At 36.9% G+C, this 23,264-nt stretch overlaps 1 protein-coding gene across 1 annotated transcript; it reads left to right on the top strand.

Annotated features, from left to right (window-relative positions):
- The first annotated feature begins 8 nt into the window (after window positions 1–8).
- LOC134844982 (protein hu-li tai shao-like) lies at window positions 9–17,903 on the top strand. The gene is made up of 11 exons (XM_063861809.1): window positions 9–75; window positions 3,623–3,670; window positions 4,242–4,415; window positions 5,801–6,018; window positions 8,887–9,138; window positions 9,506–9,922; window positions 10,290–10,394; window positions 10,541–10,817; window positions 11,638–11,682; window positions 12,079–12,135; window positions 15,316–17,903. Exons 1-11 carry the CDS (start codon window positions 9–11, stop codon window positions 15,570–15,572), a joined length of 1,917 nt encoding a protein of 638 aa, XP_063717879.1. The 3' UTR covers window positions 15,573–17,903.
- The last annotated feature ends 5,361 nt before the right edge of the window (window positions 17,904–23,264 follow it).

Here is a 23,264-nt window from a genome sequence, read left to right as displayed (position 1 = left end):
TCTTGAAAATGCAGTCAGCTGTGTCGTGTGAGCAAATGCCGCTGTATAACATGCAACTGCTTAATCTGTGTGAAAGTCCATTACAAAAACCTTTAAAAATTGAATCCATCTTGGAAGTTCTGTCTACCGCGTAATCAAATGTAGTCAGTGAATGCTTTGAATGAATTAAATGAATTCACGTCTTTAGGGCGTTCGTATGTTTTTATTTTTTTTTCCCAGGAAAAAACTTTCGTAAGTTTGGTTTCTTTTTTTTTCACTATACATGTAAAGAAAATTAGGTTCTCTGTCAACAAAAAAGCAAATGGCGAAATAAAACAAAAGTTTTATGGGCTCGAAATCGATTTTAAATTTAAGATTTCCCAGCGGAAAAAAAGTTCACTTTTGACCCCGTTTTCTCTAATTCGGTTAGTTTTATTTTAAAAACGACAAATATAACAGGTTCCTGAATGTTCATTTTTTCAACGCGTTGTATTTTTTCTGCTCTACTTAACAGTCTATGGTATCTACTAAAGAATCTCCACCCCTATAAATAAATACAGTAGATTAGCACTAGAGCTTGTTTTGAGAATTCTAATTTTTCTGATGGGTCGAAAATTCGACTAACTTAATGTACTGTATAATCTAGCCTCTTTCTTGAAGTGGGAGATTGTTTAGTAGAATTATTTTTTCTTCGAAATTCGGTAGTTGAAAAGTCAATCATTGTTTTTTAGTTTTCTTGAATTCATGGACTTTTTTCCAGCTTTCTGTTTTTTTAGCGGTTTCAATTTTGTCTTTATAAGTTCACTCTAAGTTCATTTGCGAAAAGCTGAGTAAATTAAAATTATGATCTTCAAAAACTTGAAATTGCGCAAAAAAAATCTGAATGAAGTCTAATTTGAAAATGTATTTTAGTTTTCAAAACTTCCAGCGGAATAAAAATTGTATATAATGATTCAGTTTTCTCAGATTTTATTAGTTGATCAAAAATATCAATAACTTTAAAGATTCCTGAAGTTCAAAGAGCTTTGAATTGATATTTGTTTCGAATGTTACATTTTTTTGAAGTAATTCAATCATATGTTTTCTGGGTTACTTGAAATCATTGATTCTGCTCAAACTGTGTTGTTTTGATATTTGCCATGCAGTTTTGAAGTTTGATTACTTAGTTTCGTACCTACAGATCATGTCAGTTCTGATAAGTTCTATATATGAGTATAACATGCAATATATAAGTTTTTGTCTAATAGCCCATTTGGAAAACAATTAGCACGCTGCCCTTAATGAGATGCAGATATTCGACTTGCGTTGTGATATTTCGTGGTGTATTCATCAGTTCAAAATATTTGATAAAGCTCTTGAAAATGCAGTCAGCTGTGTCGTGTGAGCAAATGCCGCTGTATAACATGCAACTGCTTAATCTGTGTGAAAGTCCATTACACAATCGGTGAATGTAGCTAGTGACTGAGTAAATACAGATTTCATTTGTTTTTACTACAGATTCATGTGTTTGCATGACGTGAACATTTTTTTCTGGGGATGTGAAAAAGTTTTATCAGCTATTTTTAAATTAAAACAATAGTATCGTAATATGGTTTACAAAGGGTAGATTGTATTTTTTTCCTTGACTATCCCTCTCCGATGAGTTTAATTGAGGATACATTAAGTTTCCTGCCTTTCCTCAGCCGGATGTAAATTTCAGTGTAACCTTTCGCTGTTTGCATGTCGCGGATCGTAACTGATTAATGGTGAGCTAGACATTGAAAATATCAATGCTTCAATTGATCTTGTAGAATTGAATTTGAATTCAAGTCGAGACGCATTGGTATTTCAATCATTCCTGATGAGGGCTCAGCAGCATTTATCGCCCATGAAAGTGATGATGCTGTAACACTCCTGGAAATTTTTCAATTTCTAAATATAAATGTTTATCTTTTTACCTTTCATTCAATGATTGAATTGATTTTGGAAAAAGAGTTGCATGAAATGATCAAAGCCTGCCTTCAGGGGGAATTGAATCGATTTGTAGACTCCCTCAGTTCCACTTACCTATTGCTATTCAATTCTACCAATTCTTCCTGTTGCTAGTCTCAGAACGTAATAATTTAGATATGCCAGTTTTCTTGAAGCTTCAGTTCAGCTCATTCTCTTTCTCCTTTGTACCTCTAAAACGACAAAAATCAGAAAACTCAAACCAGTACCCACTTCAGACCCAGCCCTAATAAAAATTAATAATGAAAGTCGAATTAGGTAGGTCTTGCTGATTTTTTTTCAGGAAAAAGTCTTAAAATTTGTTCACGCTCAATCTTGATTTTTTAAAGTAATGAACGTAGTGAGGACTCTTATATAGGTCTTGCTGCTTTTTTTGTTTGCATTTTTTCAGGAAAAAGTCACAAAATTTGGTCACGCTCAATTTTGATTTTTCGCGATTTGACTTGTGATTTCTTAAGTTCCGTGGATTTCCATTGTTAAAAGGAAAGAAAAGTGTAATGGTCACAAACAACGTGATCGACTTCCAAATTCGAAAACGGAAATTAATTATCGGATATCCCAGTGAAATAAAAGCTGACTGCTTAGCCAAGTGATGTAAATGTTAAAGTATTCATCAACGTCAATTGACTTGTTTGGTCATTTTTACGTTTTCTTTGTGGAAATAGTCTCAGAACCAGAAGTGGTTCACCTCAAATTTGTACGGTTTGGTTTTTAGTTTTCTAAAGTTCACTTCAAATTCATTTGCCTAACGAAGAAAAATTACTCTCTCGCAGTTGAGGTGAGTGAAAGTCCGCGGTGGACTTCTCATACAGCAATTTTGGATAAGGTACGCCGTCTGTTCGTCACGCTATCTAATTTTCGGCCGGATAGATTCGTGCAACTCTTAGGCAAATACCGTTCCTAATCTTACTCTTATATTTCCGAGTCTCAATAGATCTAGTATATACTGGTATTCTTACGAGGTTAGAGGAGAGGAAGAGCAACTGCTTTCTAAATTATTTTTTCTCTGGCTGAAACTATAAATAGCTTCAGCTGTAAAAATTATAAGTTTTAGTAATATATCATAATTGTTTAGTGTTAATTATCAAAGGATACAATTAGATATAAAATACTTGTTTTAAATTGACTCCAAATTCATGCAAATTAGTTCAATTAAATTTTTTTTCTGAAGGGCTGGACGCTCTCGAACTGCAAAAGAAAGTTGCAAATGGCGTGCAAAAATATGAGTGACTTTTAGATTCAAAAGTGGGTTTTATTTTTAAGATATCGCGAAAATTTAGAGAAACTGCTTTAAAAGGTGACATTTTTTTTGAAAATCAAAATTCGAAACAGTTTTCAATTATTTTTTGGTTTACTGGAATTCATTTCATTGGTTCTTTTCCAACTGTCTGTTGGTGATGTTTTATTTTTACTAGCCGCTTTAGGTTTTTATCTTTTCTTAAAGTGCGATGCACCCCGATATGTTAGTTTATGTTTGGAAGCTTTTTCATTTATAGAAGTTGGATAAGAAACTAAAAAATGATAAAGTTATGCATGTTAAGCCACTTGCTGAAATCAGTATCATTGCGGATGGTCAATTTACCTCAATTGTGTGATATTTTTTGCATGTGATAAGGATTGTATGGTAAGGTTTGTAAGTGACTTGATTTTTCAGACGCGGGACCCCCTCCCGCAGCTGTGGGCTCGACGCCCAGTAAAGCATGTAAGCGCACACTCTATCTCAGAATCGCCTCTTAACAACAGTCAGAATTGAAAGTTCAAATGTGTAGCCTCTGCTATTGTTTAATGGTGTCATCAGCGAACATCTTTTTAATCTGTCAGCCATTGAATTGTATTGGTTACATAGTTACTGTAAAACAGTAAATGTACAACCTATTGTTTACTATTTTTCTCTGTGTTGTCGGTTTTTTCTATTGGCGCTACTATGTAGTCTGCAGACAATCTTTTTAAATTTCAACAAAGGAAAATATGTTTTTAGCCATTTTATGTCATGCAGTTTTTCTCTGATATCATTTCATCATCTTTAACTACTGAACACTTTCACTGACATTAAATGAATACTCTTGGTATTACTCGTTATGATTTTTTTTTAAATTGGCTCCAAATGAAGAAATTTGAGGAGTGTTGTCGTCAATTTCAATGAATTACAAGCTTTTCGAAGCTTCATGTGATCAACGTCGTCTCAAATGCAATCATTTATTAACCATCAATTACAGCTTGATTCAGTATTGTGTGTACTATGGAATTGTTAGTGAGTGTGTGTGTCGTTTCAGCCGGTGGCAGTGTGACCCCTATAGCCGATCTGCGTGGAGTGGACGCGAGTGGCTACAGTAAAGGAGAGCGCTTCCTCAGATGCAAGCTGGCTTCCTTGTTCCGACTGCTGGACCAAGAGGGCTGGGCAGACTCCTCCGTCGGAACCACCACCCACATCTCAGCCAGAGTCTCCGGTTAGTTGGATATCTCATCTAGCGCTAGATCAGGGAAATATCGATCCGAGTCATTACTATTCAAATCCAATTGTGAAGATTTCTGCATTTGAAAAAAGCGCTGATGCAAACGGTAGCTGACAGATGCACATCTATTTTTGTCAAGCCTAAATGATGCCAGCTTTCGGAGAGCCTCAGTTTCTTTAGATTGATGTCGACATTAGAAAGAATAACAACCTATGTTTTAGTATAACTATTAGAAAAAGATTATGTCAATATTTAGTGGGATCGTTTGAAAGTCACAGTGCAAAAGGTAAGTTACTATCCACCGCTTATTTAGCCTCAGTGCCTCACAGACCAATGTATGGGGAAATTATAAAAGTTTTGTTGTAAATCATTTGGAAAAAGAAACGAAAGCTATTTGGCAAACAGGCAGTGATTTTTATTCAGGTGCGTTTTTTTTCTTTTTTTTTTTGAGGAAACGAATGATTTTTTTAAGAAGTAGGTGATGAAATGAGTGCGATTCTCAGCTCCATTCACGATAAAAAAAAGCCGCTTTAGGGTTTATTACGATTTGAACCCGCTGGTAATAATTTTTTTTAAAAGTAGGTTTTGAAATGAGTACGATATGCAGTTCCATTAACGGTAAAAAAGAAAGCCGCTTTATCTCGATTCTAACCTGTTGGCAAATAAATAGTAATAATGAAAAACGAAGGCGGCGTAAGAAGGCAGCGTAAATAATGGCTTCATTAATGACCTAGTTTATGAAGCCGCTTTAGCTCTCGAAAGAATCGATATGAGAATACCACTGTCGAATACACGAAGATGGTGTTAAATTAATGATGACGATTATTCGTGATCAGACATTCCCGACCCATTCGTTTCCGCCCCAGACACTTCAGCCCCAAAAACCCAGTCGATTCCGCCCCAAAAGCAGTCATTTCAGGAACTGACTGTTTTTGGGGCGGAAGTGACTCGGGCGGATATGTCTGGGTGTCATGATAATTATTTGAAACTCAAAGGTGGAATTTCTAATTCAGTCTTTTCTCTCGGTTTCTTTGGTTCGTTTACAATTTTCTAACGTTCTGTTGGAAGTTTTCGAGTTTTAATGGGTTTTGGTTGAAATTTAGATTAAGACATTTTTTCAAGCTTTTTGTCAGTTTTACTTTCAAAGCTTCTCTCTCATTTTCGAAGCGGTGGTAATAGTGCGAATGTTTTTTGTAGTTTCTAAAGCGTATTTAGTTGTAGAATCACCAGTGGAATAAAAATGTCTTTGAAGTTTAGGCAATAGGCATGTGTTTTTAAGTTTAAGCCTTTCACTCTCTATGTTTTTCTATTAAACTCATGGTGCATGGGTTCCTTTTAGGTTGTCTAAGCTGTTTATGACCATTAGTGTTTATCTGTAGGCGAGCAGGACAGTGTGTTGATCAACCCTAGTGGCCTGCACCTGCAGGAGATCAGTGCCACCACCCTGGTCAAAGTGGACCAGCATGGCAATGTGATGCATCCTGGAAGCACCACATTCGGAGTGAGTGGCGTGGCCACCAGTATGCACACGGCACTGCACAGAGCCAGACCAGATGTCAGGTGCATCCTACACCTCAAAGAGGCCCATGTCAACGCGGTCAGTATCACTCACAATCACAAATACATCACATGGTAATATGGCATATCCAAACAATAAGGTCAGGGATCTGGGATTTTCACAAGGGGGTGGGGGTCAGATTTTCAGTGCAGGAATTTTAGGGCAATCAAATTCAATTACAAGCACAAAACATCAAAACGAATACCTTGCTTAAATTAAGCGAGTTTTCTCTGTTCTGTTCATATTTTGAATAGTCGATGAACATAGTTCAGACTCTTATATAGTTCGTGATGAGTTTTTTTCAGGAAAAGTCCTAAATTTTGTTCAGGCTGAAATTTGATATTTGGAGGTTCTTTTCACTTTTTTTTCTGTCAATTATTTCAGTTCAATTATTTTGTTAGAAACAAGACAAACTCCACTAATGAACAGCGAAAGTGTAAAGGTCTCGAAAAACGTGATTGACTTATTTCGAAAACGGAATTTATTTCACGGAATTTTTTTTATTGATCCAGTATGTTCAAATTGGGTTTTTTTAATCGAAAAAGTGTCAATTATAAATTGTTGTAGAAATTCAGAGAGCCGTAAGGCCAGCTATTTTTTCTTCGGAAATCGAGAATTGACGTTTTTTTTCTGTTTACTTGCGTTCATTGACTCTTTTCCAACTGTCTGTTAGCTATGTTTGTTGTTTCAGGAAAAGTCTTAAAGTTTGTATATCTCTTAGCTACTAAGTTATTACCCTATTGCAGCCGGGTTCTAGACTTTTTTCCCGTAAACAGCTTTGTCCACAGGACTCGTCTGGACTCATCTCTACCTTGTTTGATTATGGATTCAAATTTCTTAGTGTTCCTGACCAACTTAGCCTGAAGGTAACAAATATGCCTGAGAAGCCAAAGGTCCTGGATTTGAGCCTGACCGTGACCTATTTTTTTTTTCAAACAGGATATATTCTGTTTCTCAAAAAATTGTCGGCCAATTATTTGTCTGCTTTTCTGTTGTCGGCTTAGTTGTCACATCTCGAAATTGTTTTTTCTACGCGCAATTGTTTTATGTTGTTTTCAGCGTTTGAATTACGCTTAAATTTTATAATTTTACTTACCATGACTTTATATTTCCTTCTTTGTTTTTTTTTGTTTCGCTTAAAAAATTCCTTGGGCCAAGTACATTTTGGCCTATTTTTTCATCGGCTTGATGACCTAATTTTGAGACGTTTCAAGATTAACACAATTTTAGCACTCCCCTCCGCACTTTTCAAGTTGGCTGTATGTTTACTAATCTGTTTGTTGAGTTTTCATTTTTTTTCGTTTCGATATTTTTAGAACTTTTATGCAAAAATTTTAGTTTTTCTTAGAACCTCTCCTAGTTTTCAAAAAAGGAGTATCAATTGAAAGACCGCTTATTCACTGTGTGCCTGCATAATCTCCTACAGTATTTTTTTACATGACCCCCCTGTCTACAGTCTTCGAAAAAGTATGGGGGACAATTTGACCCATATTTTTGATTTTTCTTTTCGTTTTCTCGAAAACTATCTCTCTCAAATTTGAGTTCTTAGTTTCAATGGATAGAAATGTCTTTAAAGATTCCCTTGCTTAAGAGGCTCCGACTAATTTTTTTTGCACAAAGTTATGGCCCTCGGAAAAGTCAAATTTCTTAGTTTTGACCGTTTTGTGGATATTTTCGACTTTTCTTGAAAACTAACCTCTCAAATCTGATATTGTGAGTTCAATGAGATAGCAGTTAGTGGGAAGTTCCTCTGCATTAGCGGACACTAACAAAAAATTTTATACAAGAAGGTATCGCCCTCTGAAAAGTCAAACTTTTTTTGACCGTTTTTTAAACTTTGAATATTCTCGAAAATTACCCTGGCTTTCCTAAGATTTTGGAATTACAATTCTCAGAATGGGCGTTGGGAAATTCATTTAATTTTGCTACTACGCCCAATTTTTTTTCTACTCCAAAAGTTATGGCCCTCGAAAAAGTAAACATCTTGATTTTGTGACCGTTTTTTTAAAAGATTTTGACTTTTCTCGAAAACTACTCTCCCAAATCCGATATTGTTGGTTCAATGAGATAACGGGTAGTTAGAACCTCCTCTGCATTAGCGGACACTAACGAAAAGTTTTACACAAGAAGTTATCGCCCTCTGAAAAGTCAAATTGTTGATTTTTTGACCGTTTTAAATTTTTTTAATATTCTCGAAAACTACCCGCCATACCTGAGATTTTGGGTTCAAACGGTTTGCAGAAAAACTTTATGGGTTTTGAAAAGTTTTTTGATTGGTTCTCAAAACTTTCGACCGCTTTTTAGTAATTTTTTGAATCAATCAAATCTGAGATGAAAGTTCCATTGAAAGAATGGGTTGCGATAATTGCTCCTGCTGAGGCAGCGATTCCTTAACTTTTTGTAAGAGAAATTTTATCTCCTTGGGAAAATTGATTATCTCAAAATTTCTTACTCTGACTTATTTTAGTAGAGAAACAATTTATGTTTTAGGCAAAGTCCAATTTTTGAAATCACACTTTTCGTGCCGCATCAGCATAGCAAACTTATTCAATATTAAACACGTACCTCCAGCTTTAGCTGGGCCTGTAGTTGTTTTTTATAGAGGATAGTTGTTGTTTACGAAATATTTGGTTCAACTAATTTTTTCTATTTTTTTCGACTGTTTTTTTTATTTTTGTATTGTATCGCAAGTGGTGCCAAGCTCTGCTTCGCCTCTGTGTAAATTTTGATTTTGAAATATGCCGAACTGGAAATTTGTCCAATTCATATAAATGAAACCGCATTTACAAAAAATAGGGTTCCATGGAAATGTATGTAGTATACTTGAAGGTGGATCCCTTGAGTGATGTCTGGGTCTGATTAATGAGGGTTTGAGTTTTTGGGTAATGTTTGTGGTGAGTGCTTCAGGTTTCCGCTATGAAGCACGGCCTCCTACGCACAGGAGTGGACAGTTGTGTGCTGGGTAATATCTCCACCCACCCCTTCTTCGTCTCAGGGGGAGGAGCTCTCTCGGACGATGTGAAGGAGTCTTTGTCGAGGGAGTTGGGAGCCGTGAACAAAGTGATGCTGCTGAGCAACCTGGGAGCAGTAGTGTGCGGAGCCACAATTGAAGAGACATGGCAGCTAACCACAAACCTGGTGCAAGCATGCAGGTCACAGGTTAGAAAATCAAAATATCGCTGGGTCAGAACCCATCATGAACTTTTGCTCTTTGCTTGAGGTTGACGCAAGGATTTCCTATCCAGAAATTTTCAATCAGGGAGTCAACTTTGGTTTTCGGGAAAAGTACTTTCTATCCTTTGTAGATTAAAGGTCTTAGCTAAGTATTCATAATAACAATCTGCCAACTCGATAAGTCTTATCTCATATTTATGGAGCTGAGATGCTCTCAGCGATATTAAGCGATTCGAAGAAGCTAAATTTTGAATGAAACGATTGAAGGAAATAATGTCGCTCTTTGAGAATGTTTGCATTGTCTTCTTGACTTCGTGCTTGGATCGTTCTTCAACTGAGTTGCGTGTTTTAGCTGCAGTGCCTGCAAGCTGCTGGCGGCAACGTGGACAATATCAGTCTTGTCGGCGAAGACGAGGCTCAGAAGGTTTTCCAGAGTGCCTGGAGTGGAGGAGACCTCGATTCTGAGGGAGGACGACAATGGAAGTTCGGAGAGATGTTGTTCGAAACTAAGATGCGCCAGTTTGACAACAGCGGCTACAGGACCGGATACATATACAAGAATCCATTGATCAAAGTCCCCACCAAGCCCAAGTTTGATGTTGAGGTGCCTCCAGCGACTAGCTCAATGGGATACTTCTCGGACAGTGAGACCCTACGGGCGACTAAGAACTCACGAGATAGATACATCCACTCGGGTGGCTACGAGAGAACGGAGGCTGAAATCTTCTCGGACGGAGACACGCCAGCGGACAAAAAGACCAAGATCAAGGTAAGCTCACTGGACGATGATATCTGATATATGAAGTACGATGTTATAAACCGATAGCTATAATCTTTCGGATATACACGCGGTTATTACGGCACACAACATAGCTGACTAAAACTTACCGGGGCTTACCGTGAGTTGAAACATGTAGTGTTGCTAGCATGCAAGATCTGTGTCCTGCAAAACTGGGCTTTTCTAATCAAATCTAAGCGTCTATTTTTCTATCGGTATCCGAATGTTGAAAAGAGATATAAATATTCCAGTTAAAGAATTAGTATACAATATACTTAATTCAGCTATAAGTAATTCTCATCTCCACTCACTCATTTTACTGATATCAAATATTAGAATATTTCTGTTTTTTTTTCAGTGGGTGCGCAAAGATGACACAGACCTGGTGGTGAAGATAGATGGACCACACCAGTTCGCCCCGGTGATCACCGCAAAGTACGAACTCAAGAGCAAAATCAACACGGTCAGTATTTAAACGGAATCACTTTATTAAACAAAAACAGCGAAGCGATATAATAAATCAAAGTTATGAATCAAATGAAAGTCCAGTTCAAAACGTGATCTGCGTGGAAAAACAGGATCCTGAAAACAATGTGTTTTTGGCTGTAGATGAAGGACGATCGTGACTTGAACAAGAGCAACTCTGGACACACTTCGCGTATCCTGGACGGACTTTCAGACACAGACGCCAGACACTACCAAGAGTTGCAGGGCAGCAACCCAGGAGCAGTAGCCGCCTTCTCCAAGGGCATCATCCAGAGAGAACACCAGAAGGACGCCGTTATCCTCACAGACTACACGGCCCAGAACCCGTTCGACCAGGTGACAGATGACGAACTCACCACATACACCAAGTCCAGCGCCAGAATAGCACAAGGACTCCCAGGTGCGTACATTAATCCGATTAATACGAAATTGTTTTTAATCCTATTGCACCGATTTATAAACCCCTGCCTCGCAATGTTTTCTCAGATGTAAATAAAGAAAAGCAATGTTACGTATTGAGTGGTTGAGGTTTTATTGCCCTGTAACGTTTTCACAATGAGTTAGGAATCGTTTGATGACAAAAATGTTTCCTATTTATGTGTGTGGGAATGGAGACTTAGAATTTTGAGGTTCAAAATGTTTGATAGCAAAGTTTTTCATGACAACAGATTTTGATCCAACTGGTATTATGCGCAAGTTGCATCAGCTTTGTTACTACCGCAAAACTACCGCAAAGTGCAAATTATGGTTTTCTTTTTGTCATTTTTTACCCAAGAGAGGTAGCAATCGTAGTGTTATGTTACGAAGCGACTGTTTTTCAACCCAACTCGCATGAAATAGTTTTCATTTTGGTAAACACTTGCTCAATGTGTTCATTTTAATGCATAGCATTGGTAATTTAGTAGTCCTTGTTTTATGCGCTTCATTGGTAGCTATGCGCTTTTTTGGCACTTATTTCGACCGCTTATGTCGAAGATGAGACTCGTAATCTCTAGGTCGGTGGTTCGATCACGGCTTATTTCAAAGCTTATTTTGCCTTTGAATGTTTTTTTTTACCTTTTTGGTGCTACTTTTTGCCGTTTTCTTGCCATGGTTTGTTTGCGGTGTATAGCTAGTTGTTAATTTTTAATTTTTGGTGAACTTCATGTCGAGTATGGAAAGTTCCGAGTGTTTTAACCTATTGAAACATGCTGAGTATTTGAAAAATAATTCTGTTTTAGCCGAAGATCCTCCCTCCCCTGTCGCAGCTCCGGAAGCACAGTCCAGTAAGTATATCATATATTTTTTGCATCTATTAGTAAGTTCGCGAGATTTGGCGAAAAGGTTTTCGATCACTTTATCCCCGGAAGGACTTCTTTGTTAACTGAGAATTTTCACTCGAACCTCTCAAACTTTCCCGAAGATATATTTGGTGCCTGACGTTATATTGAAATGAAAAACGCGCCAAATAAAAACGCGCCTTCTACTTGAATAAAATGAGTAAAATAGAACTGATGAACCAAAACAATCTTCATTTTTTTAAATGAAAATCGGCACGGCAACCCTCTTAGGGAAACGCATAGATACGACCTTGGTTTATAGAGTTCAGTAGGTGGAACAAAAAAACAATGTGTTTTTCAAAGTACTAATCTAAACTTGGAGTTTGTTGTCGTGCTTTGCAGGGATGGATTACCAGTACCAATATCAGCAACGGCAACAAAGGATGAGATACGAAATGGGTTGGAATTCTCTCAAAACTAATCTTTCTTGGCTTAAACATAACGAAAGCCAAGCTTTTTTATTGGATTGTATTTGAAAAGATTGCTGCTTAATTTCCGATTAACCCGTTTTGGATATAGATTGCATATGAAAGTGTTTGTTTTCTTGCTGTCGATATATGGAAGGTCTAACTTCCGCGAATTTGAAGAAAGTTTAACTGTTTTCTGTTAGGTATTACTTGTAATCAGCATATCGAATTGTTTTTACTACTTTCACACGTTTAGATTGTAGGTAGCGCACAGCAACAGAGGTCTGCGGTTCGAGATCTGCCCGGAGTCTCAATTTTTGGAAAGAAAATTTTCTATTGGACATTTTTGAACGTCGCGCTATCTTCTGTTTGCTCATTTTTCGAGGGTTTATTTTTCCACTGCATGGACTTTTTTTAGCTAAGCAACTTTAATCATCAGAGTTCATTTGGATTTGTTCTTATAATGATGCAGGTAGTTTATTTTTAAGAAAGGTTTTTCTATTTTATAATAAATTTTATTCATATTGACAAGAAAGCAGTCTCATGTCTTAAACTTTTCGAAATTATGATTTTACACAGATTTTTTTCTTCTACACAAATGGTTCCATCGCTTGTTTTTGATTTTTTTTTTCAAATCAGCTTTCATGATTACACTTGCGATCAGCGAAGTGTATTATTACGAACCTTCTTTTTTTCGTTAGTATTCATTTATTTGAAAGTTTCACTGTAGCATTGCCGGAAATTGTATAGCATCTGTTCTCTGCTTTATTTGTGGCTAGTGTTTGGTACCAATTTAGAGTCCATGGTTGAGTGGTTAGTGTGTGACCCTCATAATCTCTAGTTTGCAGGCTCGAATCAGAGACGTGGACGAATTTTTCTAGTTCGGGGCTTATTTCTAATTTTCTTATTGCCTTTTATAGAGCTGCTTTTGCCGTGTTCTCGCTAGGTTCTGCGAAGATACGCTTCGCCTCTGTGTTAAAAGTGTAGTAGAGAACAGGTTGATCGCGGGCAGTTTTTAAGAGTTGTTGAACGTAGTTCAGGCTCTTATCTAGGTCGCGATGATTTTGGTTTTTTCAGGAAGTCTAAAAATTTTCTTAGGCTCAAAATTACTTTCTCGCGGCTTGACTTTATTTTCTTTCAAGTCCAAGTAATTTCCTTTGCTAAAAGGCAGGCAAATCCCATTATCGAACAGCAAAATTGTAATGGTCCCGAAAAACGTGATCGACTTCCAATTTAACTTATGGATCCAGTGTTTCCAAATTGGGTTAATCTTGTCAAAAAGGGGCCAAACATAAGTTGTTCGTGAAATTCGAAAAGCAAAAATCAAAAAACCAGTCAGATTTTGTTCTGCTTTCTAGCGTTCAGTACTCTTCTCCAACTGTCAGTTAGTTGACTATGTTTATTTGATTTTGATTTTATCAACTAATGATTTCAGTTTATCACGTTTTTTTTTTTGGCGTTGGTGTTTTTCTCTTTTCCCCTTTATTGGGCTTAAAAGGCTTCTGCTCAGTTTATGTCGGCTTATCGGCCTCATTTCGTGTCGTTTGATGAGCAAAAGATAGCTGTTATCTAAAGTTTGTGTTTTATATACCCGTTGTATTCGAAATGTGTTTTTGACGTTGGTTGTGAATGTATCAACTCCAAATCCAATATCATTATTTTTTCGGTTTTTCTCTTATTCGCCCTGAAAGGTTTTGGCTTATAATGTATCCGCTTAACTGCCTCATTTCGTGTCCGTTGAGAAAAGAAGGGTGGTTATCTAAATGTTTTTTGGCTCAACGTGCGTGCTCTGGTATTATTACCGCTTTTAAGTTTTATTTTCGAAGCTCATTTGGCATATTGACTCACTTGGAATGTTTTTTTTTATGTAACGAGAAATTGATTCAAGCGAATGGTAAACATTTCTGTCAATCAATTTTTTCCACATTTTAAAAGTTGCATTTCTGCGGGTTTCTCATTTTCTGTCGGTTAGTTTGCCATGCTATATTTGTGTTGTATAGCAAGTGGCGCGATTTGGTTCGCCTTTCTATAATAATTTTGTTAAGCTAACAGTCGTAGCTTAATTTTATTTCATCTCGCTTCCACTTTCCCAAAAGTGACTTGAATTGAATGGATTTTTTATGAGTCGATGAACGTAGTTCAGACTCCTATATAGGTCGCGATGATTTTTTTCGGGAAAAGTCTTAAAATTTGTTCAGGCTCAAATTTACTTTTCGTGGCTTGACTTTTGATTTGTTTCTTAGTTAAAAGGCAAGCAACCTCCACTATCGAGCAGCAAAAGTAAAAAAAAGTCCGAAAAAATGTGATCGACTTCTAGTTTTGAAAAAGGAACCTAATTATCAAATTTCCCAGCGAAGTAAAAAGTTCACCTGCTGATCCAGTTTCTCAAATTGAGTTAAATTTATCAAAAATGCGTCAATCATAAATCTTTCTTAAAATTCAGAATTTTAAGTCCATCAATTTTTATTTCAAATTTGAAAGTTAATTCGAAAAACTTAGTCCTTTTTTTCTATTTACTTGCATTCGTTGATTCTTAATTATCTGTGGGCGATATTTTCATTAGTAAACGTGGCCGTATTATTATGTGTCAGCAACATAGCAACCAACAGTTTTTTTGTCTTTCTGTGGAGTTTTTGTTTTTCATTGACGAAGTCTTAATTGTTCAAGCTCAAGTTCTTTTTCTCGCAGTTTGACTTATGATATCTCATTAAGAGCACTTCGGAGTCATTTACCGAATGATATGAAGGCACTTTAAGCTCTGTGATTTCATCTGATACAAAATGAAAATTTTGTGGCTGTAATTTTTCAACTTCCATCAGGTTATTTTTCTAATTAATTTTTCCAACTTTATTTTTCAGAACTTTTCTGACTTCTGTCTTTTTTTCATTCAACATTTTTTAGAGCAATGGGTTTTTAGCATCGCAAGTGTTGCGAAGCGTCGCTTCGCGTCTGTGTATTGAAGCTTTGTCTAATTTAATTGAAAACCATTGTACAGTCTATTGGTCCTAGCTTTCAGTAGTGATCTGAAAACCGTTAACATTAAGATTCAACTCTGACAAACTTAGCTTAACCATTAACTATTAATTGTCGTTCTTTCCGGAATTTAACAATTAATAGAAATGTTTTCCTGCTGAGTGTTAATTTTGTGCTGAGTTTCAAAATGCTTTTGTAGAGTCGAGTAAGAAGGACAAAAAGAACAGAGCGGCCACTATGCCCCACCCCCCAGTGTCCCCCTCCTCCCCAGGTGGGTCAGCAGGCAATCAGCAACAGGTGGCCTCAGACACTGAGAGCGGACTGGACAAGGGACTGACGACAGGCGGCGAGACTGAGAACGAAGCCACAGGCACTCTGGACGGTAAGGGTAGTAAGAAGACCAAGAAAACGAAGAGCTTCAAAATGCCATTCGGAGGCGGCAAAAAGACCAAGTAGACACCATGATCTCCTCAGTAAAAGAACTCACTTCGCTTCTAAATGGCTCATTAATAACAACAACGGAGAGATCAAAAAGGACGATGTTGTTAAGACGGGATGTGATAATAATCTGAACCATTTGCTTTTGCTATAGTGGGAATCAAAGTTGGCTCCGTTACCAATTAAAACTTTTAGAAACAAAATTTGAAATAATACAGATAATACAACAGATTAGAAGTCGCTTTACTGATTTAAAACTGGACTGAATTCAACTCAAAAGACTGTATGTATGAGACTGCTGTGCTGGTTTTTGTTAATTGTGACTCAACGATATATATTATTATACAAATGTTCTAAGGGTAAAAATTACTACTGCTCAGCCTTCTACTATTAGTGCACTTTGAAGAACTGTCATTGGTGCACTAATTTGCTATGAAGGTTTCCTTGAGAAGGAGTCTTTTGTTCACATGTGACTTATAAGTGGTGCACTAATCGAAGCTGAACTCAATTGGACTCAAATTAGGCTTCACATCAATGACTGGTAGAAGTGAAATTTAAATCAGTTTGATTTTAAAAAACTAACAATTAAAGAGGGGTTGATTTCAGTTGAGTTCTTTTGTGTTTCGAACTGTCCTCTTGCTCTTGGAGACCACTTCACTTCACTTGAGTAGATAAATTTGTGGTAGTAACTGTAAATTATTATGTTGGGATCAGTTGTTGTTTTTTCTTCAATCTTAAATTATAATCTAGAGAATTTGACCGGACTCTAAATCATCTGCTGTACTATTTCGATTGTCTCCTCAATTACTCCCCTCCCCCACCCATTTGTCCCGTCCCTAAACTTCTTCAACCCTACGAATCGATCTGGAATTGTTCACCATCGTATCTGCCTATGCCGTGTTTGCTTGGTGGTTAAATAAACGAGCAGTGGTCCTTGTTCCTGGTGTCGATGTCGTTATTGTTGTGATACTAAAGTTTATTATAGAAATCTAATTTTGCAGTTTTTTACATTCTCATTCTACAATCTACATTCAGTCTCCTATTCAACTCATGTAGTAATGTAATGTAGTCACTTCTCTTTGGCGGATGAGCCGATTGGCTGATCGGTCGTCATACTATTACAAGTCACGGCCATGCATCACAGTAGTAAGTAATGACAAAAATGTCTCCCACTGCAGGGATCGAACCTTAAACCTTAGAAGCATTAGTTCAATATATGCAGCCGGGGCGAATTACTGTAGAGTAATGTGTGGCCTGAATCGCTGTTGTTTTGCTCTTCCACATAATCAATCATACTGTTTGCGCTTATTTGAACATCTTGTCCTAAATTTCAACCGTTTCTCGATGGATGTATCCTAGTTGCTGGTCTGCTGGCGAAGTATAGATGCAATGTAAATTGTTCAATTATTTCATTTGCCTGGGTTCGTGGGTTTTTAAATTTCATGAAGAACCGATACTTGCAAGGGTTTCAATTTGTATTATCTACCCTGTGCGGCTTAATAGCTTCGTCATTTTTTCTCGCAGTCAGTTACTTGGCCAGAAAACATCAAGCCCATTAGAGACATAACTAAAATAGATTTAAAACATAAGCATTAACTTGAGAGGGGGGCTCAAAGAACGGATTCAAATGCTGCTGTAGGGTGCAAATGTGACTAGGTGAATAAAGTTTAGTACTTTATGTTGAATGAATGACTGAACCCGATATTGTTTGTCGTCCAATGCTTTGCTTCAGCAAACAACAAATAGTCACTTCAAACCATTTGAAGGCCCAACTTGGTTGGGCAACGGAAAGTTATGTGTTCAGATATAGTTTATCTAGCACAGACCTTAATGGTGTTGACTTTCGAATGGTTTGAAATTTGAACAAATCATGCTCAGCATACAACCAATGTCACCACAAAATTTTTTTCATTAAATTTGCAGTGAAACCATGCAATTATCGAATAACAGACAAAAAATTATCAGCATTCCAGTCAGTACCTTATTGCAAACGAAAAAAAATGTATAAGATTTTCTGGCTGCGCTCCTTTCGCTTCGGCTAAAGGGCAGTTTAGGCTTGGTGTTAACAAATTATGTATTTCGCAGAGCTGTGCTTGTGCTTGAAGAGCCTTCAGCAGACTAATAAAACAGTCGAATACAGATCAGCTGAGACTGTTGCTCATTTTGATGTTGTTATTTTTGCTATGCGAGGATTGAATTGATAATTATTCATTAAGATGCCCGTTGTTATCATAATGATGTTTTGTACATGCAAATTTAGACACCGAATATATCCTATCTGATCCCTTTTCATATAAGAAACATTTGGAATGAAAATTACTGTTTTTCAATTAAATTTCTTTTCTATTCTTTTATTTACACTACACTGACTAGTTTCAAAATCATTAAGGTGTACGCATGATAGCAGTTGGCTTTGCGTTTAATTGTTTATGAGCGAAGAAGTTAAGTGTTGTATTCAATTGTCTTAAGTATCGCCAAGAGCGTGACAAAACACTCATTTAGTTCGGCTGCTTCTGTTTTTGTAGATAAAACATGTTCGCACTCTATTTTTGCTGGGGACCGGCCTAATAGCATCTGTACCAATTAGCATGCCCATGAAAAGAATGCAGTTCAAGATTCGCTTTTTACTAAGAAGGTTCGCTTTTTCACATTTTGTTTACTCAAATTTGCAATTTAATCAGAGTGCACGTAGCCAAATTTTTAATTAGGCGAAAGTTAAATTTTCAGTTCCTTAATATATCGAGTGGTTTTCGAAACTAGTTGAAAAATAAGGCTAGTTTGTTTTTCATCGGAATGCACAACCAATCAAAACAATTAACGCATGCTAATAGGAACACATGCTAATCGCTACACCCCCATTTTTGTTTTGGGGCTAGCTTTTGAGCTTGTTTTTGAAATTCATTTCCAAAATCTGCAACGACAAAGGTAAAAAATCCTTGATTCAGTTTGTAGAAAATTTTTGAAACAGTGCTCCAAGAAGACAAATTTTTCTATGAAAATCGAAAGTTGTTTCTTAAGAGTAACAGTGAAGACTCTTATTTAGGTCTTCGTGATTTTTTTTGTTTGGTTATTCAGGAGAAAGTCTTTAAAATTTGTTCACTCTAAGTTTTGATTTTTCGCGCTTTGTCTGTGATTTATTTTTAGGTTCGGTGCGTTTTTATTGTTGAAAGGAAAGCAAACTGCGCCATCGAACAGCAAAAGTGTAAAGGTCACGAAAAACGTGATCGACTTCTAATTTCGAAAACGGAAATTAATTATCAGTAACTCTTGTAAATAGTAACCTGTCTGTAACTCTTGAAAATAGCGAATTCTTTAAAATATTTACACTTGCGTGTCTTGTAATCGGGAGCTAGACTTTGTTTTACCGCAAACAACTTTTCTTACAATAATTCACAATAGTTCAAGTCTCTTTTCCATTCTCCCCTCGTCATTTGAATTTCAAGTTGGAAAAACGATTCTTAAGTTGTCACAATGCAATGAAATTTTCCTTGGTGAAGACCAGCAACTGTAAACAGATCTTTTCTCCATACTTTACATCCTAATTTTACGCATTTAGCGGTTATGACACTTACAACAACTACAAAAACCAGAAAGTTTGAAGTGTTATGGGGATAATCGAAGAAGCCTTTTTCAACTTGCTGAATGATTGTACCTTAAAAAATCAATTTCCTTCCCACTTGACCGAGAGGTAACTCCATAGCCTTTTGCGTCTCAAGGTCTCGGGCTTGAGTCACGGCCCGACTTCGTTTTTTCAGTACGTATGCTAGTGAACTTTTTTCCATTGAAAATTGAGTTTATAGACTTTTGTTTGCATGCCCAAGTTTTGCGGCTTCATTACCACACTACGGATTTTACGTGTTCTTTTGTAGCTTTAGCTGCAAGTGCAATCATTGTAGCTGCAAGTGCAATGTTCATTGTAGTTTCAGGAGGGACTTAAACCCTAAAAATGTTCATGTTTTTTTTCGGCTCAACTTGGGTCTGGTCAAAAGTTATCAGTTTTTTTTTCTCGTGGTAAGTTTTGTTGCGTTGCTAAAGAATCATTTAAAAGTTTGACAGGTCTGCCTAGAAAGAAATTTTTCCATTTAAAATTTGGTAGACGTAGGTTTTTCACCTGTGTAGGTTTCGCCTGTGTGAACATTTTTGCTTCAAAAATATAAAAAAAAGTTTGAAAAGCAGATTAGATTTTCAAATGCAAACATAACCTTTTGATTTTGGTTAATTATATTTAGATGTGTATTGAAAATAAAGCTTCACCGCTGCATTATCAAGTTTACTTAGACTATCGACCCAGCGAGCGCAGTGATTTGATATGACTTTACTTTTTTCCAACCTAACTCACGAATAAAAGTGCTCAATTGGTGGAATTTTCCGTGATATCCGTTCCCGGCTTTTTCTGTTGGTATATTTTTCCAATCATTAAGCGTTCTTTGCTGAGAGGGAAGGACGCGAGAATTTCGAGGTTACAGCTTCGAAACCGACCAATAGCAAAAGTTTATTTAATCGAGGCTTATTTCCAAGTTTTCTTATTTCACTTTTTTGAGCTGCATTTTTGGCGTTTTCTTGCTAATGTTTGCGTAGAACAGCTTCGCCTCTGTACTAAGAAAATACGCTTAAATGTGACCCAACTGGGGTTTAGACTTCATTCTCATTTAGTGATAGATTGATCAAAGGTTTAAGATTGGCAGTTTTTCATATACAAAAGTTTGGTTTGTATACATTTACAGGCAATGCTAAAAAACTTAAAACAATTTTAGAAAATCCAGAATCAAAGTGAAGAAATTGAGAAAATTTTTTGAATTCTTCTCTGTTTATTGCTTGCTCCATGACATTTGAATCAACTTTTGCTGGTTTTTATCCGATCTTTTTGATGTGTTCATAAATAAAAGAAACTCCTGCTTCCATTTAAAATTTGCGTAGGATCTCATTGCATTGATTCGAGAAACCTCGAAGCAACTTCAAAGGCTTCAGTGCCCAATCAACTCGATATAAAGACTGATACACCGCTTAGCTGAGTAAAATTCAGATTTTGACTTTTTGGCCAACTTAGCCATTTTGAGCAACTTTGAGAAGCTGAAAGTTGTTTTCTTTGGGTATGCTAAGCTGAAAAACGGTTAAAGTTAAACGCTTCAAAAAACCTTCGGTGGGCTCGTCGACCTTTTTTTCTAGTGCAAATTTTAAAAAAATGGTTCCGTAAAATTTTGTAGAAATAGTATCAAATGAGCCGTTTAAAAGCAAGTTTGAAAAAGCAAGCAAAATGGACCTGGAGTTTCTGTTTAAAATTTGATCAGTTTTTTTTATTTCAAGATAAATTTAATTAGGCGGAGCGTACTGTGATAATATGATAGTTTGTTTTCTAATCTAAGTTGCAAAAAATGCTTTTTTTGGTGACATTTTTGAATCAAGAGGCTGCTGTCATACAAGGAATTTGTATGTCCGTCTATTTATATGGTGTGGCCTAATAGTTGGCCAACTGTTCTCAATCGTATAGATCAAACAAATTACCACGAACAAGGTTGATTTCTGCTTTATAAGCATAAATCGTAGACGAATGGTAGACATCTGAGATTAGACTGTTCAGACGTTAATTGGTGACAGAAGGTCACGTATTTAGAGCCTTCTAGGCTATACAATAAATTGTACATCAATAAATTAGGTAACAAGAGAATATATCTGGTGTTAAGCACAAATGGAGATACATACCTGGACAGATAACACGCCTCCGAATGCTCTCAATTGTTTGCAGCTGGAGAGTTTTTTTTCTCAGTTTTTTTCTTTCTCAGTTTACAATACGGAGTGTGATTCTCGATTCCCTCTCTCTCTTTTTAATTTTTGTTCGTTTTCTCCATTTCGCATGGTTTCTCTTTTGTCGTCTGATATATTTTTTTTCGTTCTCGTCTGCTTCTGTTTCTTTTTCTTGTTTCTCCTCGCTGATGTTTTTTGCTCTATGTTCCTTATCTCCCTCCGTGTTGTTGTTATCCCCCTAGCAGTCTTTTGTTGGTCCTGTTGTTCGAGTATTGTTTCTCCTCGGCGCATCGATGGACAGTTCGATTACCTCTGTTGAGGTTTTTATTGCTTGCGCCTCCTTGTTGACAATTGTCGTTGTCAAGAATTCATTCTTAGTATGCTCTTATTTGCTCGGCATACTTCTGCTTCAGTTCGGCGGCCATCGCTCCCATTAACTCCTTTAGCTATCTCGCTTCAATCGATGATGTTGGCTTGGTTACTATCAATAGAGGGATGGCGTTGCCGAATTTTGCTCATAGATTGCTCGACACTCCGGGTTGATATTTATGTAGGTGGAGGTGTATGCTTTGTGTTTTGTTTCTTCGCCCGATGTTGTTTTTCGACCGAAGAGGTCGTAGAAATGCCTGATTTTGTCGATGGTACGGTGAAGATGATTCCTCTGTTTTTCGGTACTCCCTCTGTTCGCTGCCGTTTCGTTTGGTTTGCTTTTTAGTACTCCCATGGCTGCCCTTTTGTTTTTTTTCCGATTGGCCCTTGACTGGTTGCTTTTGCGAGTTGGTTTGTCCTCTTGTTCCGTTTTGTTGTTCGTTCTTCTGATGGTCCTTAATCCAACTGGTTTGTTGTGGACTTGGTTTTCTTCTCTGCCCTAGTGTTGCTGGCTGGTTTTTTTGTATTGTCACTTTACCTGTTCTTTTAACCGTGAGTTTTTAGGAGCCTCTAGGTTTTATGTATCTGAAAATTGGTAGCTTTTATTGTGTCGAGGCGCCAATTTATATGTCACAAAGTCGCTTGACCTCGTTGGAAAACATTTTTCATAAATTTTTGGGTCAGGTACGAACGCGAAGCCACTGTTTCGTAGTTATCTAGGTGGTTGAACAATTGTTTATACCCATGCGGTGTGTGGTGTGTATGTAATTATTTCCCCTCTTGGGTTTTCTACTTCTGTTGAAAAGTTGTTAGTTTCTTCACCTCTTTTCGCAATTTTTAGCGTTTTCCTAGCTACCTGTTTCTTTTTTCGGGTAGACTTTCCCCGGTAATTTCTCAGACCCCTTACACTTATTATTTAATGAGGTTTTTAGTTCCCTAACTGCCAAATCTTGCTCCTCTCTTTGGTCCGTGTCGAAGTTGACTATCCTCCGGAATCGTTGCTATTGGTGCTCTGCTCCTTATGGTGATTTCGTCCTCCGACCAACAGTCGGAATTGTGGATCCGTTCCGGTGTCAAGGGTGGTTGGTCCCAGATCATTTTATCTGGAATTGTAAGCTTCATATTGTCCCAGCTTAATTGTCAGTCATTAAATGTTCTAGAAATTGAAAGAAGTTTAAGATCATCTAGTTTTTCCCTCGAATTTTGATTTTTTTTCAAAAAATAGTTTTTCTGTTTCTTCATGTTGATTACTTTTTTCCGACTGTCAGTTGGTTGTGTATGATAAACGTTCATATAAGCTCTCAAGAGTTTGATAAATTTGACCAAATTTCTGTTAGCTGAATTTCAAAAAACAATAACACGACAGAAAAAAGTATAAAAAAGTATACGTAAACCCGACGCATGACACCAGCCTGTGAACAACATGAATTTAATTATTCGGTTTCCAAAAGCGTAGTTCATAAAGGTTTATCTGTCGAGAAAAACCTGTCTGTAATTTTTTTCAATTAGCGGATTCTTTACAACGTTTACGTTTGCGTGTCGGGATGTCGAATTTTTTCTTACCGCAAACAACTTTTCTTACAATACTTCACAATACTT

The sequence above is a fragment of the Symsagittifera roscoffensis genome, chromosome 4, assembly GCF_963678635.1.
Source record: "Symsagittifera roscoffensis chromosome 4, txSymRosc1.1, whole genome shotgun sequence".
In the NCBI taxonomy this organism is placed as follows: domain Eukaryota; kingdom Metazoa; phylum Xenacoelomorpha; order Acoela; family Convolutidae; genus Symsagittifera; species Symsagittifera roscoffensis.
Note: the sequence above shows the minus strand (reverse complement) of the source record. Positions and strands in the feature narration are given on the sequence as shown.

Bases quoted from the DNA above. Each gene is read 5' to 3' on its own strand.
- LOC134844982 (XM_063861809.1), top strand. From the start codon at position 9: ATGCAGTCAGCTGTGTCGTGTGAGCAAATGCCGCTGTATAACATGCAA. The intron at 9,923-10,289 runs GTAAGCTCACTG...TTTTTTTTTCAG, and splicing joins ACAAAAAGACCAAGATCAAG to TGGGTGCGCAAAGATGACAC. The intron at 12,136-15,315 runs GTTGGAATTCTC...ATGCTTTTGTAG, and splicing joins AAGGATGAGATACGAAATGG to AGTCGAGTAAGAAGGACAAA.